Raw genomic sequence first — 24,115 nt, 5'->3', positions numbered from 1 at the left:
CTAGAATTTAAACTAGCAATATTTGGGTTAGCTATGCCATCACAGTAGAGGTAAAAGTTAAATTATTTAAAATTATGAAATAAAAATCAGTAATTAGTAATATAAATCTTTTAATTATGAAAGGTACCCAAGTTCTTTACTGGTAATATGGTGGCAAAAAAGATTTTTTCATTGAGGAAACAGACATCATCAACATGATCAGCTTCTGGAAGAAGCACCAAACACCTTTTCCTCTGCTGTCCAATTTGCCCAGGATGATTCCAAGCATCACAGTAACAAGTTCTTCCAGGTGACACAACAGAATGAATCCTGGTACGGCTGACTGTTTTTTTTTTTTTGTAAATGGTGCCAGCAAACAAAAACTTTTATACAGTACTTTATCTAAATCATTATTGTGGTTTACTTTGAAATGCATAACATTTTGCCATATAAATTTGTAAATTTTATACAAATATTTGATTTAATAGTATAATGCAAGAATATGCATGTATTTCTTAGCAAGGTATTTTGAAGGGTGGGCTAATAAGTTTTCTTCAACTTCTAGTAAAACCACAAATGGGTTGTTTTTTTCGGGCCTTTTTCCTGAAGACTTTTTTTTTATGGCAGATATAATTGAGTTGCAGATCGAGTTGTTAGTTACACTTGCAAATTCCATCGATATAAATCTTAAAAGGCTTACTCCCCTTAACTAGCATCCAGAATCTGAGTCAATTGCCCTTGTATGAAATTCTGTTGATTTTAAAAATGATAATAAAGCAACAAGAGTATAACTTTATTGAGGTTTGGAAAGATATACTTAAAGATTCCACCATATGTGCAGTGTGCCTGATGAACTATACAGAAAGCCTTTTTATTTGGCCTTACAACAGTGATTTATATGAAGAGTACTACAGTATATAAAGTGATTAAAGACTGTTCATTTTCAGCTTTCTTTGTATTGTACTGTATATTTACTCTATTAATTGGGTAGTAAGTAACTTGTGTAAGAAGTTCCTTATATTGATTTGCTTGGGTTTTGATTTTAAAAGTCTTTAATAAATGCTAAATGCAACATTGATTTAATTCAAGCTTTTTATTACTTCACTCTAATTGCATTCTGCTAACTTTATAAATACATTATTTTGATTTCTCTTTTCCTCAATTAACCTTTAAAAAAATCACAATGATAATTGAGAATAAAGCAGTCATGTCAGGCACAATAACATCTTTACATCTCGGACACCTTAGGGATTTTAGGCTGCCCTCCCAGCTACTAAAGAAAGTCTGCATATCCACCATTAAAAGTATTCTGACAGGAAGTATGGAAACGGCACACATCCAAACCACAGGGCTCTGGAGAGAGTGCTGTGGTCGGCTAAACGTATTGCTGGATGTGCACTCTCTAACTTACTGAACATCTATATTAAGTGATGACAAACCAAGGCAAAGAAAGTTTTCTTTGTTCTTCAGAGTTAGTTATACCAGAAATCACAACGATGACCTCTTCTCTGTGCTGCAGTCAGGGAAACGCTTTTGCTGCCTGAAGACCAACTCGGCGAGACTGACAAGGAGTTACTTTTACACAGTCCATCCACATCCTAAATTAGGGCAGTGCCAATAGCTACATGTCCTATTGTTAATTCGTTAATTCATGTTATTCATATTTTAGGTTATTTTTGATTTACTTATTTATTGCTTATTTTTGTAACTTTAACATAATGCACACTAATGCTATCATTTAACATAATTTTTAATGATGTTTATAAAGTTGTGTATTATTGTTCATTGTCCTTTTTATATTCTGCTTCATGCACAGTCTTGGAGTGTAGCCGCTAAGCATTTCACTGCATATGGTACTGTGTATATAACTGTATGTAACACAATTTGATTTGATTCTGAATAGAGTGGGATTTATTATATCACAGTTGCTGGATGCAGTGCTACATGTTTTCTTCATAGAAATCACACTAAAATTGTGTATAGTCTTGTGTTAAATTTGTATTCACATTTGTAACTGGTTCACAAATGTGTGCCAGTCTGTTACAAGTTTCCCTGTTCATAATCATGTACTGATTTGTCATCAGCTTGTGAACTCCACTGAGGTCATTCTGCTTCTAGTTAAGCAATAACAAGATCTCAGGAGTTAGGTGTAATCAATGTTCTATAATTTATTGCTTTTTAATTTTTGCAGATGCACAAGTTCTGCAAATGCTGATGAAATTGAGACCATTAAAAAGATTCAAGATTTCATAAAAGGACAAACAAGTGCTTTCTTTGAAATGGAAGCATTCTTGCCCAAGAAGAACGGGTAATGAAATTTTTATCGTTATATGCTTTAGAATAATAATATGGAAATTGTGATTCAATCAAAGATGTTCATTAACTAAATTTTTAATATGTACATTTAGGTTTTTAGGTATATATTTTAATGTTTTAATTTTTCAACAGTTTTAAAAAAAGAAAAATCACTATGCCACATTCTAATCTGAGTGGCCAGTATTAACAAGAAAAACTATACACTTATGTTTTATATAAAATCTATATTTAGTAGAACTAGATTATTCTTATTCACTCTGTGACTGACTGATACACAATTCTTGGCTATTTGCATACAACATAGAAAGATCATGCCCTTGAGGTCCTGGTAAATCCAACCTCACTGAAAAGTTGTTCCAAAAATTTAAGATATTCATGCCATTAAAACTTTTTTCTTCTATCCATTTCCCATGTATTAAGATGTGCATTTGTTTTATCTTATCTTATTGTTTGGAAGCATAAAATAACATAATTTAATTTACATTGAATTTTCCATTACCTTCTTCTGTATTCTGGAATTTAAACATTTTCATTACCTGTGTTCCTAAAGATAATGAAACCTTCAATGTATCTATCTCTCCTGCGTTGTTCAGATTTGTCTTTAGTATTCTTTAAATTCTTTCTGTTCTTACATGTACAATCATGAAAACTGTCTTTCTACTTGTCTATAGTAAGAAACTACATTTTTCAAATTAAGTGCTTCATTTTATATTTAATTTAAACATAATGTAATTACATTAATTATATTATTACGTTATTCTTTTCCATCAGTCTTAAAAATTACAGAGACATTTCGGTAAGAGTCATATGACTTAAACGCAGCAGCTTAGGACAGTAATCAGTATCCCCAGGACTGGTTGTCCTGCTAAAACCACATCAAGAGCAAGGTAAAAATTCATCAATGAAGTCATGTCTCTCTTGAATTGACTAAAGTCAAGGTTGACAATTCCAACATTATGAATGTGGGTGAAATTTATATCTATTGTAAGGCATTCCAAAATGCACTTGGGTGATGCATAAGAGCTATTGCAATATGTTCTTAGGAAAGGTGAGAAAACAGTGGAACCTTTGGAGTTATATTGGCTTGTTACTTCATGGAAACAAGCTAACACTTCCGTCATAAGAAAATGATAGTAGTGTTGTGAAAATATTTTCATGCAATAGGAAGTGGATGATTTATCATCATTGAAGTAACTGCGTACTTTACATTAAGCATTGAATGAACGATTTTAACAAATAAATGAAAATAAAGTACCAGAATTTGGGTTTATTGTTTACGAGGGAGGGATTAAATATATCGTATTTCTGTTATATTTGAGTTGCTGAATTTTGTGTTGTCTCTTTCATGTTAACAGTTGTATAACGTTTTGTGTCACAATTTTGTTTCTTCAATTTTAAAGAGCTGTTTTCAAAAGATTATTTTTTATACTGATGGTTCTATCACACGTAACATCATTTATTTAGTTACTGTAACAAAAGTTATCAGTTAAGATAATGTGTAGTTTATCAGAATTATGTTAAAATGCAATATAATGGCCAAATTTAGGGGTTTTGCTAAAGTTAAAATTAAACTGAGGAAAAGTAAACTAAATGGAAAGAGTGGGATAAATTGTTAAGCATTATTCAAAAGCCATGTAATTTTCTGAAACTTTTCTTTTTTGATAACTTGCCGCAAATTATATAAATACATTTTTTATTCTATGCTCATATTTTTGTCTTTTTCAGATTATACTTGACTCTGGTTTTGGGAGATGTCAATGTAACTCTGCTCAGCAAACAGGCCAAGTACTGAAATATTAATTTATTTTCATGACTATGGATTTCTGTGTAGTTTGTTCATTATTACATTTTAAATGTTATACAGCTGGTCTTAATTTAGAGCCTGGATTATGTTTCTAGTACTGAGCCACTCAAATTTATTAGTAGGTTGAGAATGCTGAACACTGCAGTTCTGTTACACTAGCACAGTATTTTTCAAACAGTGTGCAGTGGCACAGTGGTTTGCCATGAGAGCTACCTAGGTATGCTGTGGAACTAATATTTTAGAGCACCTGGGTCTAAACCTGAGGGGCACAATCTCCTCAGGTGGTTAAGAACTGTCTGATGAGGACAGGACCACCTGGTGAAGCTGGCATAAAAGCAGCTCCTCAATCACTGTTGCAGACACAACACTTACAGTACTTAAGACGCATCTCTGGGCTGCTAGAGTCCATCTGCGTGGGTGTGTGGTCACCAGCAAGTCTCACAGGACCAGTGGATAGTGGGCATACAAGTTGCCTCTGAGTCAGAGAGAAGTGAGCAAAGGAACGAAGCAGCTGGGAGATGCCAGCAAAGTGCTCACTAAGTGCCATGTCTGAGAACACTGGTCTCGGGGGGGTTACTTTTTTATTGGCTTCTTCAGAGGTCCCACTTCTTTGGACAGTTGAGCATGTGTATAATATATAATGCGTTTGTGGGTAGTAAGATAGTGGAATGTTTTTGGTTACAAAAAGTTTGCCACCACAGAAAAAAGTTTGAGAAACACTGTTCTAGTAGAATTACACATTCACCATTTATTGTCTAAAAGCATCCACCTCTAAAACGTCTCCTTCAAATTTCTTTATCATCAGTGAAACTATTCTTTAGTTAGAGAGGCTTCCTATCAAAGCAAGTGATGCTAAAAATATTGTATGTCTCCAATCTTTTCAGTAGGGCTGTCTAGCCTCCTAATTTTTATTTAAAAATTGCAGATTTTTTTCCTGCTTGTATCTGTGATTCTTGAAATATATTGAAACCACAAAATGATGCTAATCTAGTAAATTATTAACGCTTTTCAGTCACTCACTTCCCTTGTCTGGTATTATAAAAGGGTACCCTTGTCCTAGTCCACTGCACCCAGATTAACACCGTGGAAACAAAAATAAATAAAGCCAGGGAGAGAGTAGGAACACCAGGTACAAAATGAAGACAAAGAAAACCCCAAAGCTACAGCTTTTTCAAGCTTATCTAAATAGTCTTTTAAATGCAGGTCTGTTCTTTGATACAGTTTACCAACTTCTCCACCACAGTACCACATCAAAGCATTCCCCTTCTCTCCTACTGTCTGGCTGTCTTTCTCTCACTAAACCTGATCTCAGTTTCTCCCTGCCATGTAAGTGTTTCCTCTTTCTCTTTAAGCGCTGCATTTATATAAAGCCTGCTTGTGTTTTAAATCTCATCCAAGGATCACTTCTAGAACTGGGACAGTTGCAGTTGCAACAAAGATACCTGGCTAGAACCCTTTCTAGTAGCTTTTGGTGTCCCTTCATCTGCAAGCATTCTGTTACTCTCATAGGGCCAGGTCTTGGCGGCAGATTCACAGCTATCTTCACAGTCTGGGGTAAAGTACAGTCCCATAAACTTTGTTCTTAAACCACATGCCATCTGTTTGGTCTGAAGGTTCTAGTTCAAGTTCATTTTATTCTCTTGTGTACAGAATACAGTTAAGTTTTAATTTTTTTTTTCATTTCTCCTTGGCCTTATTCAATTTGTGATTAGAGGGCCAAGGCATCCTTCTTTCTGCTAGCTTCTGTTTCCCAGCATTTTTAAGCATCAAAAGCTTGATAAGTAGGCAGATGATAGCATTTTTTCCAAAATAACTTTTATCAAAGATCCTTTGGTATATGCTCCACAATGAATTATAAAAAAATAACAAAATTATAGTCAGATGTTTTCTACTGTGTTTGCTGTTTACAATGCGCTGCACATGCTCCTAAACTCTCTCTTTTACTGTTTACATCCAAGAAGCATTACTGTATTTTAATGAGGTTTATAATGTATGCTATCTGCATAAGAAATTTAAACAAATAAAATATTCATATCCATTTATCATTTTGTATATAAACTGAGCTGCCCTTTGAGAAAGTAGCTTTTTTACATTGGGATTTTAATTGTAAAGTTTGTCAACAGTATTTTGTTTGAGTTTTATTGTATTGAATGTAGAGAATAAATAATGGTATCTAGTCTGCGGGCTTTTGAAACAACACTAATGGGTTTGAAAAAAAGAAAATTAACATATTTCAGTGATTTTCTAAAAGTTGTTTTTTCTTTTACAGATTTGCCTATAAGGATGAGTATGAGAAATTTAAGTTGTGTCTCACTGTTATTCTCCTGGTGGTTTCATTCACATGCCGGTTTCTTGTAAGCTACAGGTACATAACCTTTCAAGTGGAAGCTTGTTTTCAGCTATAGAATTTAACAGTGGACCATACTATTCAGTCTGTATTGTGATGGACTGATGCAAGAAAGATGCAGGGGATAGGCTGCAGTTTTCTATGACCTTGCAGCTTCATCCATCCATCCATCCTCTTCTGCTTATCCGGGGTTGGGTCGCAGGGGCAGCAGCTTAAGCAGAGAGGCCCAGACTTCCCTCTCCCCAGCCACTTCTTCCAGCTCTTCCGGGAGAATCCCAAGGCGTTCCCAGGCAAGCCGGGAGACATAGTCCCTCCAGCGTGTCCTGGGTCTTCCCCGGGGCCTCCTCCCGGTTGGACATGCCCGGAACACCTCACCAGGGAGGCGTCCAGGAGGCACCCTGATCAGATGCCCGAGCCACCTCATCTGACTTCTCTCGATGCGGAGGAGTAGCGGCTCTACTCTGAGCCCCTCCCGGATGACTGAGCTTCTCACCCTACCTTTAAGGGAAAGCCCAGACACCCTGCGGAGGAAACTCATTTCAGCCGCTTGTATTCGCGATCTCGTTCTTTCGATCACTACCCATAGCTCATGACCATAGGTGAGGGTAGGAACGTAGATCGACTGATAAATTGAGAGCTTTGCCTTACGGCTCAGCTCTTTTTTCACTACGACAGACCGATGCTGAGGCCGCATTACTGCGGATGCCGCACAGATCCGCCTGTTGATCTCGCGGTCCATTCTTCACTCACTCGTGAACAAGACCCCGAGATACTTGAACTCCTCCACTTGGGGCAGGATCTCACCCCCAACCCTGAGAGGGCACTCCACCCTTTTCCGGCTGAGGACCATGGTCTCGGATTTGGAAGTGCTGATTCCCATCCCAGCCGCTTCACACTCAGCTGCGAATTGATACAGAGAGAGCTGAAGATCACGGCCTGATGAAGCAAACAGGACAACATCATCTGCAAAAAGTAGTGACCCAACCCTGAGTCCACCAAACCGGACCCCTTCAACACCCTGGCTGCGCCTAGAAATTCTGTCCACAAAAGTTATGAACAGAATCGGTGACAAAGGGCAGCCCTGGCAGAGTCCAACTCTCACTGGAAACGGGCTCGACTTACTGCCGGCAATGCAGACCAAGCTCTGACACCGGTTGTACAGGGACCGAACAGCTCTTATCAGGGGGTACGGTACCCCATACTCCCAGAGCACCCCCCACAGGATTCAGCCGTGGTGGAGGGGATTGCGTGTCCCAATGATCCTAGGAGCTATGTTGTCCGAAGCTTTATGCCCCTGGTAGGGTCACCCAAGGCAAACTGGTCCTAGGTGAGGGATGAGACAAAGAGCGGTTCAACAAACCTCCAATGAAGAGCAAAAACTTTGGACAACGTTTTCCCTTGCCTGGACACGGGTCACCGGGGCCCCCCTCTGGAGGTGGGGCTCGATGGCGAGTGCCTGGTGGCCGGGCCTGCACCCATGGGGCTCGGCCGGGCACAGCCCGAAGAGGTAACGTGGGTCCTCCTTCCCATGGGCTCACCACCTATGGGAGGGGCCAAGGAGGTTGGGTGCAGTGTGAGTTGGGTGGTGACCTTGGCGGTCTGATTCTCGGCTACAGAAACTGGCTCTTGGGACGTGGAATGTCACCTCTCTGAAGGGGAAGGAGCCTGAGCTAGTGTGTGAGGTCGAGAGGTTCCAGCTAGATATAGTCGGACTCACCTCGACGCACAGCTTGGAATCTGGAACCAGTCACCTTGAGAGGGGCTGGACTCTCTACCACTCTGGAGTTGCCCCCGGTGAGAGGCGCAGAACAGTGAGATCTTGCAGCTTCATTGAGTATAATTAGAAAATCAAAACATAAACTAATTTGAACTGTATTTTCAGATTTAAAAATATTAAATATTTTTGATGCAGTAATTACAATACCTCACAACTGAAGGACACTGAATTTGAATTGTGGCTTAGTAACTGCCTTTTTGGAGTATGTACATTCTCTCCATGTCTGTATGAGTTTTCTTTTAATTGTCAAACACATTTGTGCATGGTTACTTAAGTGGAAGTATGCATAATTGTGTCTTAAGATGGACTGGTACTTTATTCTGAGTTTGCTCCTACAATTTGCCAAATGCTGCCAGGTAGTTCTCACCTTATTGAATTACCTTAAGCTGTTTTAGAGGATAGATTTATTTAGAGTACAGTTGTGCATTACAGCATTTTAAAATCAATTTGATAGATGGCTCATATCCAAGCAGCTCTTGGTACAAAACAGGAAAAATCACTGGGCAATACACATGTGCATGTGTACAAATTTTAAAAGTACAATAATAAAAGGACACATTTTCTTGTATTTATTTTATATTTTTAGATATGCAAGTTCTAGCCTTCTTTGTCCTTCTTGGAGAGGGTTTAATTGGCTTTTTAACAGTATAGCTTTTTATTCCCCATTTCCTGTAACATTTGTTTAACTTATGGAATGAATTCCAAATAATACTTTGGAAGTATTTGGGCAGGGCATTTGTCCCAGATCCCAACATGTTTAATATATTTTAAGCCAGGCAGCAGATTCTAAAGCTGATTCAGGATATACATGTGAAATTGTTGAAGTAGTCCGTTTTAATAGCTTGTGTAAGTTTTAAAAAATAAATCTTGCATTCTCACCTTTAACTGTGCATTTTTGCATCTAATTGTGCACTCTTTTTATATTTACGTTATTTAAGAAAATTGTTCCCGTTAAGCACTTGTAAAGCAAGTGGAGGAGCAACGCAGATTCTGTCCAGCTGTAAAGTAGTGCAGCAGCTTATTATACATGCATCCATATTTAACAGGGAGAATGATACATTCTTGGCACATTTTTGGCATTAGAGAAAGCTTATTACCACATACAGTATTCCAGGGTTTCTTGGCTAAGATGCTACAATTATGCATGGATCGATATTTAGATAAAAATGAATTTAAGTTTGAGCCAAATAATGGTTTGGGCCTCCCACTATAGTATATTGTGCATGGCCAACAAAATGGAGATTCTGTGGCAGACCTTGAAGGAGCTGGAGAGATTATATCTGTCAGCTGGCTTGTTATCTGTATTTAGTCTATTACTACAGTGACCCTTTATGGAACCCCTTATAAGTGGTACAGAAAATGTGTTTATGAAAGATTAATAGAAGCATTCTACTATAATTATTTTGAGTATTAAAAGTAACTTAATGAAAAACCTAAAAGTTGCAGCTTATTGCCTATTGCTTTCTTTTTAATATGTTTATATTTGTGCTTTAATTTGCAGAGTGATTGATGCAGTCTTCAACTTCCTTCTTGTTTGGTATTACTGTACACTCACAATCCGGGAGAGTATATTAATTAACAATGGTTCTCGGTAGGTCTATCTGAGAGAAACTTTACCACTAAAAGTCATACGGTATTTATTCTGTATTTGTAATGTGGTGGACCTTTGTGCCCTCTAATGTATGTGTATAAGAGTTACATCTTTTTTGTTGTTTTATTTTATTGCAGAATCAAGGGCTGGTGGGTTTTACATCATTATGTTTCTACTTTCCAGTCTGGAGTTATGTTAACATGGTAGGCTGTTTTTTTTTTGTTTTTTTTTCTTTTCATTTGGCTCAAAATAATTTTAAATGGGTTTTCTAGTTTGATGGATGCACTTATCCTTATATATAATTTGATACTATCCATATGTATGGTGTTCGAGTCAATACCCCATATGTATGGTGTTCGAGTCAATACTTCGACTCAGTACTAGTTACAACCATGCAATGGGACTCTGCCTCTGTAGTTAGAACATAATGTGGCAAACGCTGACACAGTATTGCATGATTGGCTAAGAATGTTCGAATGCTTCAGTGATGCCACTGGACGGTCGAGTATAGTAAGTCGGTGTTGGTTTGAGCAGATAACAGTAAGTTTGGTTGTTTTTTGGAACGTTGGTTTGGTGGGGTGTATTTTCCAGGACTAACATTGTCGACTGACTTAAACCCTTTGACAGCTCCGGAACCGTAAGTAATTTAGAACGTATCGCCATTTGCTTGGTACATCTAAATCTATCTTTGGGCAGTTCGGTTTTGGCATCCGTCCTCCTGACATCTGTTGGCAAATTGAGTAATGACACCTGGGTATTAACAACGGTCATTGTTTAAATTTTAGCCGATCTCAGATCTAAAATGACCATGCCAACATAATTATTATTCCAACTCTGATTACAGTTGTAAAATACTGTTTGTTTTGAAAATTTGTTTGCCGGAAAAACTCAAATGAGGTGCCCGAAGAGCTGAGTTCACGTCTCGTAGCCCCATTTAAACAGGAAGCTCTTCATTACATCAGCCGAAAAGGTCTATTTTAAGCACAAATCAGTGCCATGATAACAGAATTATTTCAACGCCTTAAAAAAACAAATAATTCTTTGCAGAGAAAGTATGGATTTCACAAACATAGAATTTGTATCCCGATTCGATCGGGCTCCCAGTCACTAGTTAGAATATATTTCATTACATAACATAAGTTAATGCTCCAATTGACTGTAAACTAAATGGACCCCAGTCTGACATCCTTGCATGTTTCTACTTTGATATTGACATTAAATTAGCAAACTGTGTCATTGGGCTCAATTAGCTCATTTGTAAGACTGTATACTGTATGGTGCCTTACAAACATATTTGGTCACTTGGGCGATTCTCTAATTTTACTAAACATCAAATCCTACTTTGAAATTTTATTTTCAGTGATATTTTTAATTCAAAGCATTGAATGTTAAAATTAGTAATTTGAATGTGACATAGTTTTAAGAAGAAAAAATAAAATATGCTGCTTGCTTATAATATTTCTCTTCACGGTCTTTAAACTAATTTTGAAAATGGTAGAACAATTTTACTGAATATGGTAGACTACTTGTCCTGTTTCCACTTCATTCCAGTAGTGGTGGTTGTATTCATGCCAGCACTTGCCAAAAATTTTATCAATAAGCATTGAACTTGACTTGTTCATATGTTGCAATGTTTATTGTCATTTTATAATAAGAAAGCATTCATGTAAAAATGAGCCAGTGTGCTGCATTTTCTGAGAGAAACACACCTGGTATTTGAGCTGTAATGTGTTTAATAAGGTACAGTTTAATTTAGTCCCTTTGTCATGCTGTACTGAGTAGACAAAATACCACATTTGCGTAAAATACAAGGTAATTTAAAGAAAATGTTTACAATCGTTATTTTATTATTTTTCCACCATTTCTGTTATTTATGGACAGTACAGTGGTGAAGTGAATAGGACTGCTAACTCGCTTGAATTACCTAAACTCACTAGCTTAGGGGTTGACCTAAAGTAGCAATTAATACTTTGATTATTTGTGACAGTCACAGAGATGACTTAACTTCAACACTTATACAGCCAAAATGATATTTTTCAGTAGAACAGGGTCAAATAATTATAACATTGGATAAAGTAATGAATACAGCAGAGACTGCTTTGTGTGTCATGTGTTGCCTCTAAATACTTTGATGTATTAATAGCACAGCAAAATACCATTTAAATAAAAGTGTTTTGGAAGATTCCAGGAGACCAAGTTTACATTTTGTTTTGCAAAAGACCTTCATAATCTCTTTGGACATCATGCAAGCTCAATCACAGAGCAAAAAAACACATAGATGAACTATTTCTGTTTGTTAAATCTATAGCACATGGCCACGCAATCTTAGATAAAAAGTAAAAAAATAAGCAAGTACACACCTAATATGGTTGTGAACACAGAATTGGCAATAATAACACATTTCTGTAAGTTTAAGAGAGTGACAATACTTTGTGATTTTTTTTTTTCTTTTTCTATTTCAGGCCTGATGGCCCACTGTATCAAATGTTTAGGAACCAGTTCCTTTCTTATTCATTATATCAAAGTAAGTAAAGACACACATTTTATATACTTAATACTGTACATTGTCAGTGTTAATAATAATATAGATATTGTATTTGTTTCCTCATGTTTGCAAATTCTGATTTATTCGATCATCAATTTCTGAAACTTGCACATTAATTTTTGTAATAAGAAATGTTTGCATAATATAGGTCTTGTCTCAAAGAAACTAAATGCACAGCAATCATTCCAATTGTAACACTGGCAAAGTACTGTAATGATAAACTATAATACCTTAACTTAAAGAAATATATTAAAATGCAATATTGGTGGATTTTACAAAAAATAAGTACAGTTCCTGAAATTGTACAGTTACTTAAGATGTACATAATTAGTATTTTCTTCTTTCTTATGCTTGTATTGCTGCCTTTTTGACAAAAAAATGTTCACTTTACCCAAAATTTTTGGCTCAGGTTTTGTGCAATTTCTTCAGTATTATTATCAGAGTGGTTGCCTATACAGACTGAGAGCTCTTGGAGAGAGACATACAATGGACCTGACAGTAGGTGAGTGGAAACGTCTTGGTCAGTATTAATTAAAAAAAAGTTTTCTGCAATTTTAAAAATACAAAGTACTGTAAAAATTCAAACTATAACGGCTAAGATCTCTGCAGTCTGGACCATTGGCACATGACCTACATCATAACATTACATCTTCTTACATGCAAGGTAAATTGTGAAAAAAAAAAAACACTTAGTACCGCTTTTAATTACGGAAACCAAGAGAGGACGTGCAATATTGTTATTTTTTTTAATTGTTTCCTCAAGATAACAAACTAATTTTATCACAATCTCGAGAAAATGAACTTTGTTTTCTCGAGATAACGGAATAATTTTATCGAGGTCTCAATAAAACAAAATATGTTGTTTTCTCGAAATTATGAAATAATTGTATGTAACATTTAATGTTTAGCTTATTGAAGCCACGTGCTGTTTGAAATGGCAGAAGAGCAGAACTGTATTGATCAGCGCATCACATTTTTGTTTGATCAAGGGCTGACGCAGGCTGAAATATGTTGATGCCTTAGTTTTGAAAATAATGTTAGTGTCCGTCATTTAAGAAGACGGTTAGCAAGGCTTCAGCTATATAGACATCGCAATCTAAGAGAGTCTGATGCCAGGAGCAAAGGTTAAGTTTTGTTTTCTTGAGATTGTGATAAAATTATTCCATTATCTCAAGAAAACCAAATTTTTGTTTTCTTGACATCTCAATAAAATGTATTCCGTTTTCTTGAAAAAGCAAAGTTCGTTTTCTCGAGATCTCGGAAAAAATTCTGTTATCTCGAGGAGACAATTAAAAAAAATAACGATATTGCACATCCTCTCTCAGCTGCCATACTTAATCGAATTGTGAATTTCCCCTTGGGATTTATAAAGTATCTATCTATCTAATAGTCAAAGGGATTGTATGATGAATTAAATAATTCATTATGCTTTCTTAAAATTAATAGCACAACATTTTCAAGGCATACGTTTGCAGATTAGAAGCACTCAATCTGCTTCAGAAGTATATTAGTCTGGACAGCCTTTTCAAAATTCTCCATTTTAATGGAAAAATGTTAGGGTTTAAACTAAATTAAAAATATACTCACTTTTCATAGTTAATGAAAGCAAATACTGTTAGCAGTGTTACTAGAATCACGTATTTTGTCAGCGCAAGAATCAGTAAATATAGTTTGGTTCTTATTACAGAGCTAATAAGTAAAGAGAATGATGCCTTTTTGTATTTTATACTTTGTGAAAATATCACTAAATAGTAACACCTAGGGATATGAGTTTATAGATCTAACAAGTTATTGTTTTTTAACTCTGTTTATCAAAATGTCAACTGAAAGATCCTGCCTTGATTCAATAATAACTGTTAACAGTAAAGAAAAAATGGAGGCTTTCATGTGTTTTTAGGTTTTTTTTTGTTTGTTTTGTTTTTGGGTTGTGTGAAAAGATTTCAAGCAGATAATCACTTGGCAAAGGCAGACAGCTCTTTAGAAAATATATTGGACAATTGTTACATACAGGGAGAGTTTTAATAAACTACAAAATAGTTTATACCAAAATTGGAATCAGTGCAAATAAGGTAAGGTATACATAATTAAAAAAAAACAAAAAAAAAAACTATTCAATTGTGTAACTTTTGTAAGAAACAAAATAATTGGTTAAAAAGAGTACATCCCAAATGAAAAGTGAGGAAAATATTGCAGTGTTCAATCATAAACATTTATACTATTTTGGCAGCACTTAAGGAATAAGTAAATTAATTTAAAACTAGTATAGGGGGGATGAATATATTATTACTTGTTTTCCTTCATATGATTTCAACAGCATGGCAGCCACTGATCATGGGATGGACAAGTGCAGCAAAGCTGAGAGAAAGAAATAAGTGCCTGTAGCTACAGTATGTAAGAGGCATCCTCACAATTAGAAGCTCCCACCAGACACTGCACCAAAAAACCAAAAGCTTTAGCTCCCCTAACTGAAGGGGTCATTTAGTAATCCACAGGCCCCAAGTTCACATCCCATACTGCTGTTTAGGGTGGATGAACATCTGAAAGAGGGGGTTGCCTAAGCAAATTTCTGACCAGAGAGAGGGTGTTGGGATTACCATTTCTCATTTCACAAATCACAATGAAGCTACATTTTCTAACATATGAAGACCGACTGTGTTCCTTATTACAAATACCTGTTCATATACAGCCTGCAGAACAGAGCAGGTCTGGATATTTGAGGCAGGGCTGTGCTCATATGCTCAGGTGTAATCTACTTGTCAAGTTTGATGCTCAAGTGTCACCTTGCATTATTTTGAGCCCAAGACTGATGGGCCATTCCTTTGATTCAAAAATTGTATAAAATGCAGGTAAACAGCCTTATTAAACACTATTTAATGAATGAAATGGGTTTAGGATTTTTTTATTAGGGTTTATTTTGATTGTTTATTTTATGTTTTTACCTATTCTGTATTTTGATAATATCCGAACAAAATGGAGGTAATTTTTTGCAGCCAGAAAGCACTTAACTACTAATAAATCAAATGAAAAAAAAATTAAGTGCTTACACTATTAAAGTTCACCATGCAAAGGAGTTTTCAGGAACAGATTAGCTCCACAAAGCAGGGAAAGCCTGTAGTGTGTGCATTTAAAGCTAGAAAATGTTGAACCATTATTTTAAAAAGATTTTGATTCATCAGTTATCTCTCATCAGTCTACAGTGCATCCGGAAAGTATTCACAGCGCATCACTTTTACCACATTTTGTTATGTTACAGCCTTATTCCAAAATGGATTAAATTCATTTTTTTCCTAAGAATTCTACACACAGCACCCCATAATAACAACGTGAAAAACGTTTACTTCAGCTTTTTGCAAATTTATTAAAAATAAAAAAACTGAGAAATCACATGTACATAAGTATTCACAGCCTTTGCTCAATACTTTGTCGATGCACCTTTGGCAGCAACTACAGCCTCAAGTCTTTTTGAATATGATGCCACAAGCTTGGCACACCTATCCTTGGCCAGTTTCGCCCATTCCTCTTTGCAGCACCTCTTAAGCTTCATCAGGTTGGATGGGAAGCGTCGGTGCACAGCCATTTTAAGATCTCTCCAGAGATGTTTAATCGGATTCAAGTCTGGGCTCTGGCTGGGCCACTCAGGGACATTCACAGAGTTGTCTTGAAGCGACTCCTTTGATATCTTGGTTGTGTGCTTAGGGTCGTTGTCCTGGTGAAAGATGAACCGTCGCCCCAGTCTGAGGTCAAGAACGCTCTGGAGCAGGTTTTCATCCAGGATGTCTCTCTACATTGCTGCAGTCATCTTTCCCTTTATCCTGACTAGTCTCTCAGTTCCTGCCGCTGAAAAACATCCCCACAGCATGATGCTGCCACCACCATGCTTCACTGTAGGGATGGTATTGGCCTGGTGATGAGCGGTGCCTGGTTTCCTCCAAACGTGACGCCTGGCATTCACACCAAAGAGTTCAATCTTTGTCTCGTCAGACCAGAGAATTTTGTTTCTCAAGGTCTGTGAGTTTTTCAGGTGTCTTTTGGCAAACTCCAGGTGGGATCCCATGTGCCTTTTACTAAGGAGTGGCTTCCGTCTGGCCACTCTACCACACAGGCCTGATTGGTGGATTGCTGCAGAGATGGTTGGAGCTCTGACAGAGTGACCATCGTGTTCTTGCTCACCTCCCTGACTAAGGCCCTTCTCTCTCGATTGCTCAGTTTAGAAGGCCGGCCAGGTCTAGGAAGAGTCCTGGTGATTTCGAACTTCTTCCACTTACGGATGATGGAGGCCACTGTGCTCATTGGGACCTTCAAAGCAGCAGAAATTTTTCTGCAAACTTCCCCAGATTTGTGCCTCGAGACAATTCCTTTGACTTCATGCTTGGTTTGTGCTCTGACATTAACTGTCAACTGTGGGACCTTTATATAGACAGGTGTGTGCCTTTCCAAATCATGTCCAATCAACTGAATTTACCACAGGTGAACTCCAATTAAGCTGCAGAAACAACTCAAGGATGATCAGGGGAAACAGGATGCACCTGAGCTCAATTTTGAGTTTCGTGGCAAAGGCTGTGAATACTTATGTACATGTGCTTTCTTAATTTTTTTATTTTTAATAAATTTGCAAAAACCTCGAGTAAACTTTTTTCACGTTGTAATTATGGGATGTTGTATGTAGAATTCTGAGGAAAAAATGAATTTAATCCATTTTGGAATAAGGCTGTAATATAACAAAACGTGGAAAAGGTGATGCACTGTGAATACTTTCCAGATGCACTGTATGTATGTAAAATAATGGTGTTTACATTACATTGAAATAAATGGCCTGTACAGACATCACTTTGGGGTAAAATCAAAAATTTCATCAAAACTTACAATGTCTAAAAAGCTTGTTTTAACATCTTTAATGAGAGAGTCTGTCTTGTTTCCGTTTATACTTTGCTTGTAATTTTTGTGAGCATAAAATCAAATTGTATTTGTTACATACAATTAATTATACAGTACATACAGTTACAGTACAATATGTAGACAAATAGTTACTTGCTTAACTCCAATGATTGTGCCTTTAAGAAGAATAACAAAAGACAGTAACAAAATACATGACTTTTATTAAATATTAAAATATAATTTCAAATATGTGATAGTAAGAAATAATAACTAAATAAATAACTTTATATCAGTGCTGTTCCTGTGTAAAATAATAATAGAAGGTACACCATCTAATGTGCTCAGCATTGCTAAGCACCGGATGTAATATGAGTTAGAAACAGTATGAGCCTGTAAAATGAAATGCATGTTATGCTTTCTTTCAGAGGGCTTTCAGTCATGGATGTGGAGAGGCTTAACATTTCTTTTGCCATTTCTCTTTTTTGGACATGTAAGTACAAATCCTGTTTATTTATTATTTGAAGCAAGATGTTTAGGTGCTGGTCATAAAATTAGAATACCATGACAAAGTTGATTTATTTCAGTAATTCCATTCAAAAAGTGAAACTTGTATATTAGATTCATTCATTACACACAGACTGATGTATTTCAAATGTTTATTTCTTTTAATTTTGATGATTATAACTGACAACTAATGAAAGTCCCAAATTCAGTATCTCGGAAAATTAGAATATCAATTAAGACCAATGCAAAAAAAGGATTTTTAGAACTGTTGGCCAACTGAAAGGTATGAACATGAAAAGTATGAGCATGTACAGCACTCAATAGTTTATGATTTTTTGACCTGGATTACTGCAGCAATGCGGCGTGGCATGGAGTCCATCAGTCTGTGGCACTGCTCAGGTGTTATGAGAGCCCATGTTGCTCTGATAGTGGCCTTCCGCTCTTCTGAATTGTTGCGTCTGGCGTATTGCATCTTCCTCTTCAAAATACCCCATAGATTTTCTATGGGGTTAAAGTCAGGCGAGTTTGCTGGCCAATCAAGAACAGGGATACCATGGTCCTTAAACCAGGTACTGATAGCTTTGGCACTGTGTGCAGGTGCCAGGTCCTGTTGGAAAATGAAATCTGCATCTCCATAAAATTCGTCAGCAGAAGGAAGCATGAAGTGCTCTAAAACTTAAGACGGCTGCGTTGACCTTGGACCTCAGAAAACACAATGGACCAACACCAGCAGATGACATGGCACCCCAAACCATCACTGACTGTGGAAACTTTACACTGGACCTCAAGCAACGTGGATTCTGTGCCTCTCCTCTCTTCCTCCAGACTCTGGGACCTTGATTTCCAAAGGAAATGCAAATTTTGCTTTCATCAGAGAACTTAACTTTGGACCACTCAGCAGCAGTTCTGTCCTTTTTATCTTCGACGCTGTCTGTTGCTCAAGAAGGCTTGACACAAGGAATGCGACAGCTGAAACCCATGTCTTGCATACGTCTGTGCGTGGTGGTTCTTGAAGCACTGACTCCAGCTGCAGTCCACTCTTTGTGAATCTCCCCCACAGTTTTGAATGGGTTTTGTTTCACAATCCTCTCCAGGGTGCGGTTATCCCTATTGCTTGTACACTTTTTTCTACCACATCTTGTCCTTCCCTTCACCTCTCTATTAATGTGCTTGGACACAGAGCTCTGTGAACAGCCAGCCTCTTTAGCAATGACCTTTTGTGTCTTGCCCTCCTTGTGCAAGGTGTCAATGGTCGTCTTTTGGACAACTGTCAAGTCAGCAGTCTTCCCCATGATTGTGTAGCCTACAGAACTAGACTGAGAGACCATTTAAAGGCTTTTGCAGGTGTTTTGAGTTAATTAGCTCATTAGAGTGTGGCACCAGATGTCTTCAATATTGAACCTTTTCACAATATTCTAATTTTCCGAGATACTGAATTTGGGACTTTCATTAGTTGTCAGTTATAATCCTCGAAATTAACAAAAATAAACATTTGAAATACATCAGTCTGTGTGTAATAAATGAATCTAATATACAAGTTTCACTTTTTGAATGGAATTACTGAAATAAATCAACTTTGCCATGATATTCTAATTTTATGACCAGCCCCTGTATATTGATATCTAGAATTATTTGTTTAAAAATGTTTAAGAGAATAAAACTATTGAATAAACATTTGTTTAAAGGATGTTTGGGGGAAAAAAAATAATGAAATGAAAATACCTTTTGAAATTGTTATGGATCACATAACTGTCCTTTACCTGAAAAGACAAACTAGTGAACAGTAGGATGGGTGGATAGGGTAGTTCTTGATATTTCAGTTATCTTAGTAAAGCTGGTATCACTTTAGTAAAAAGGAGGGCACATTTCTCCTTTTGTCTAGTCTGCAAGTGACTAGGCCTTTTGCTTTTTTTCTGGACTGCCAGCCTGAGAAGCAATACATAATAAAAGTGTGTCAGGGATGCCAGGGGCAACGACCCGGCCGGGACTCCTTGAGGAACCGGAAGTGGGTCTATGCCCGCCATGGATCACGTGGGGGCCGCCATCCTGGTTGGATGGCCAGGACTGTGTTTGGGGTTTGTGTGCACTTGATTATTGTAAATAGTACTTTGTAAATAAACGTGTGGTGGTGGATTACATGTCCGCCTGTCTGTATCTGGGCCGCATCCACAAGTGTTACATTGTGTATTTCATCATTTGATATCCCTTTTGGAGGTAAGAATACTGTATGTGGAAATATTTTGAAAATGATGATGTAAAGTTACAGAATTTTTACCACAGCTCACACTTGCTACTCTAAATTTAAAGTGTTTTACTAATGCAAATTCCATCAAGGTTTTTCACTTTAAAATCCTGACTGCTGTTTTATTCCCAGTTCTGGCAGCTATACAATGGGCTAACACTGTTTAAACTTTCTGAGCTCCCAGAATGTAAAGAGTGGCAGGTTAGTAACAAGTTGTTTTTTTTTTTTTCTTTTAATTACTTTATAAGAGATGTTTCTCGGAGCACTCCTGATTGTTGTATTTGTGGATTTTGCACACTCTTTCCATTTCCATGTGGACTTTCTTCCCACATTCCATGGAACTCACATTTGTTTGGTAATTTCAAGTTGGTCCTTCTAATTTGGGATCCTTCTGTGATTGTGAGTGCGGTGTTGTGTGACAGAGCCCTGTGATGGACTGGCACCCTGTCAGTGACTATTTCTTGCATTGTTCCTGCCTTGTGCCCAGTGCAGATGGAATGGGCTCTGGCTCATGGGACCTCTTAATTGGGTTTGAGAATTTTATGTTATTATGGGTGGATTAAACTTGTTAGAAAATGGACAGACAGACCACAATATTTGTGAATTAAAAGAAAACTGAATTACATCATCCTGACATTTTTTCACATCAGGTATGTGAATAAACAATTATGTTTTTGCAGTTTGATGCCATAACAGCATTTGCCCTACAAGATTGACCATTTTTATGCCAAGGATAGTTGTGATGCTTGGGTTGCCTGCGGCTGGCATTATCTTCTTTTGAATCCAGAACATTGATAAACATAAACCACGAATGGACTGGGCAATGAGAACCCGTAACCCAGTAAGAATGGTGTAAGAGTTCTCAGTGCTTTTATTTAACAATTATAACTGTGTCCAAAGTGCAGTGCAGTTTTTCCCATAAATGTATAGGTAAAGAAATATTCCCAATAATGACAGTGTTTGTGAAGATTAAAAATCCAATAAATTAAAACGGTTCAAATTAAATTTAAAACATAGTCAGGATCATCACCTCTGCTTACCTGTAAAGTCTCTTCAGCAAGGAGTGATGTCCACCCACAAGCGCAGTCATCCTTCATTCTAGCTCAAGTTCCCAACACCATCCCTAGGCATTTGGCAGGGAATCGTGCAAGCTCTGCACACTTCTCCCACCACCATCCCTTGGCATTCAGCAGGAGTCACCCAGAGTAATTGTTCACTCCTTCTTGAGTGCTTAGCAGGAGCAACCCTGACCCCTGATTGTCATCTGCTCACTCCATCCAGGGCCATTTCCCAATCCATTTTCTCCATTCTACAAAACTGGCTCTGCCCTGATCCTGCTCTTCCTTTCTTTCCTTTAGCATCCATCTCCATCTTTTTGTTTTCCTTCCTTTTTCCTTGTTCAGTCTCCCTTTCTATACTGCTCAGGCTTCTCTTATACTATAGTGGGCTCTGGTGCTTTAGTTTTAAACAGCAGAGCAGTGTGCTAATGAGGAAGCCAGCTGGCTTGATTTCATCTGCATGTGAATGTGCATTTGACCAATTTCCCCATCAATACCCTTGGTCGCGCACCTATACCTGCCTGAGAGGACTGTTTTTACTAAACCTTGCTACCTCTATTACAAAATCAAATTGATATTGCAATGAAATGTTTACAGATCATAAATCTTTACCAGAAGAGTGTTTTTTGTCCTAGTATTTTTTTACTGTAAAATTATTAACAGATGTAGTAGAAAAAGTGTTATTTACAATTTGATGAATATAAAATGTGATTTTATTATGTCATGCTTTGCCATGTTGACCTTTTGTTCCATTCGTTCTCAATTTGTGTTTGTCCTTATTCTCCTGTGTAATGTTAATATTTATATCGATTAATCTCCTATAACATTCATTTTGCCCACTTTCACACAGGTTCTAACGTGTGGTTTAGCCTACATGATTCTTTTTCTTGGAAATTTTTTTACCACACTACGAGTGCTTCACCAGAAGATTCAGACCAAACTTCATGAGAGAACCAAATGTCTTTAAAAATGGCATAACTCATGGATTAGAAAAATTGTTGAAGATTGTATACTGTTCTTCTAACAAAGAAGAAACCTGTGCTTGTGACTCATGCAAATTATGGACAAATATTATCATTGGAAGAGGAAACTGTGATGGAATCCAGATTAAACTATTTAAATCAAAGCTGCAAAGTGTCAATAATTTTACATCTTGCATAATAGTTGAATTTCTAATATGAACATTCATTAAAGGATATGTTTGGTATTTTTCTCCAAGTAAAAGCTTTAATAATATGGTATATGTGCTATGCAATGGAGCAGACTGTTCTGAAGTTAAGTGTTTTCTGTACATTTTTTAAATATCTTGCATGTCCTTTTGTTTTACAATGGACCCTATGGTGCGTGGAGCACCACCGCAAAAGACAAGCTGTGTGCGCTCCCCTTAGTGTTACTCTGCAGTAACCTTTCACTCCCCAGGATTGTGGCTTCCTCTCAAAAGACAAAATCATAGTAAACTTTTCCTGCCATGTGCTTGGTATTATTTTGATTTGCTTTCATATTTATGTGAGAACTCCTGCTCCTATCACAAAATAGAAAACACATCCTTACCTTAAGACAAAAACTTCCAGGAATATGTGATAAAATGATTATCGCAAATGTATCAGAAATGCAGAAGGTATGTTTTCTTATATCAAAACCTTTGCCCCATAGTTTCCATTATAAAATGCCAGAATGGGCAAGATACTAAAAAAAATACAGTTAATGTTTAACTTTTTAACACAGTTTTGCATAGCAAATACATACACTCACCTAAAGGATTATTAGGAACACCATACTAATACGGTGTTTGACCCCCTTTCGCCTTCAGAACTGCCTTAATTCTACGTGGTATTGATTCAACAAGGTGCTTAAAGCATTCTTTAGAAATGTTGGCTCATATTGATAGGATAGCATTTTGCAGTTGATGGAAATTTGTGGGATGCACATCCAGGGCATGAAGCTCATCACATCCCAAAGATGCTATATTGGGTTGAGATCTGATGACTGTGGGGGCCATTTTAGTACAGTGAACTCATTGTCATGTTCAAGAAACCAATTTGAAATAATTCGAGCTTTGTGACATGGTGCATTATCCTGCTGGAAGTAGCCATCAGAGGATGGGTACATGGTGGTCATGAAGGGATGGACATGGTCAGAAACAATGATCAGGTAGCCCGTGGTATTTAAACGATGCACAATTGGCACTAAGGGGCCTAAAGTGTGCCAAGAAAACATCCCTCACACCATTACACCACCAACCTGCACAGTGGTAACAAGGCATGATGGATCCATGTTCTCATTCTGTTTACACCAAATTCTGACTCTACCATTTGAATGTCTCAACAGAAATCGAGACTCATCAGACCAGGCAACATTTTTCCAGTCTTCAACTGTCCAATTTTGGTGAGCTCGTGCAAATTGTAGCCTCTTTTTCCTATTTGTAGTGGAGATGAGTGGTACCCGGTGGGGTCTTCTGCGGTTGTAGCCCATCCGCCTCAAGCTTGTGCGTGTTGTGGCTTCACAAATGCTTTGCTGCATACCTCAGTTGTAACGAGTGGTTATTTCAGTCAAAGTTGCTCTTCTATCAGCTTGAATCAGTCGGCTCATTCTCCTCTGACCTCTAGCATCAACAAGGCATTTTCGCCCACAGGATTGCCGCATACTGGATGTTTTTCCCTTTTCACACCATTCTTTGTAAACCCTAGAAATGGTTGTGAGTGAAAATCCCAGTAACTAAGCAGATTGTGAAATACTCAGACCGGCCCGTCTGGCACCAACAACCATGCCACGCTCAAAATTGCTTAAATCACCTTTCTTTCCCATTCTGACATTCAGTTTGGAGTTCAGGAGATTGTCTTGACAAGGACCACACCCCTAAATGCACTGAAGCAACTGCCATGTGATTGGTTGATTAGATAATTGCATTAATGAGAAATTGAACAGGTGTTCCTAATAATCCTTTAGGTGAGTGTATATACCAGGTTGCAGAAGAAATAACTTTGACTTGAAAAAATACCCAAACTATTCTTTAAGATATTCCAAAAAGTTGAAGCAGAGAAATATTTAAGTTTGTGGGTAAAGCAGCTTTTGGCAAA

General features: G+C 37.2%; 1 protein-coding gene across 1 annotated transcript in view; it reads left to right on the top strand.

The window, feature by feature from the left end:
- The window catches only part of tmem120a (transmembrane protein 120A), a 33,051-nt gene extending 10,887 nt beyond the window's left edge, over positions 1 to 22,164 (top strand). The window contains exons 3-12 of the mRNA XM_039756773.1: positions 2,171 to 2,287; positions 4,021 to 4,080; positions 6,369 to 6,464; positions 9,725 to 9,814; positions 9,952 to 10,017; positions 12,277 to 12,338; positions 12,769 to 12,861; positions 17,660 to 17,724; positions 20,113 to 20,181; positions 21,889 to 22,164. Of these exons, the coding sequence (XP_039612707.1) occupies positions 2,171 to 2,287; positions 4,021 to 4,080; positions 6,369 to 6,464; positions 9,725 to 9,814; positions 9,952 to 10,017; positions 12,277 to 12,338; positions 12,769 to 12,861; positions 17,660 to 17,724; positions 20,113 to 20,181; positions 21,889 to 22,005 (835 nt within the window). The 3' untranslated portion in view covers positions 22,006 to 22,164. The remainder of the gene's footprint in view (positions 1 to 2,170; positions 2,288 to 4,020; positions 4,081 to 6,368; positions 6,465 to 9,724; positions 9,815 to 9,951; positions 10,018 to 12,276; positions 12,339 to 12,768; positions 12,862 to 17,659; positions 17,725 to 20,112; positions 20,182 to 21,888) is intronic.
- Positions 22,165 to 24,115: the final 1,951 nt, after the last annotated feature.

The sequence above is a fragment of the Polypterus senegalus genome, chromosome 6, assembly GCF_016835505.1.
Source record: "Polypterus senegalus isolate Bchr_013 chromosome 6, ASM1683550v1, whole genome shotgun sequence".
NCBI classification, from domain to species: Eukaryota; Metazoa; Chordata; class Cladistia; order Polypteriformes; family Polypteridae; genus Polypterus; species Polypterus senegalus.
The sequence above is the reverse complement of the archived record's forward strand: the minus strand, read 5'-3'. Positions and strand labels throughout refer to the sequence as shown.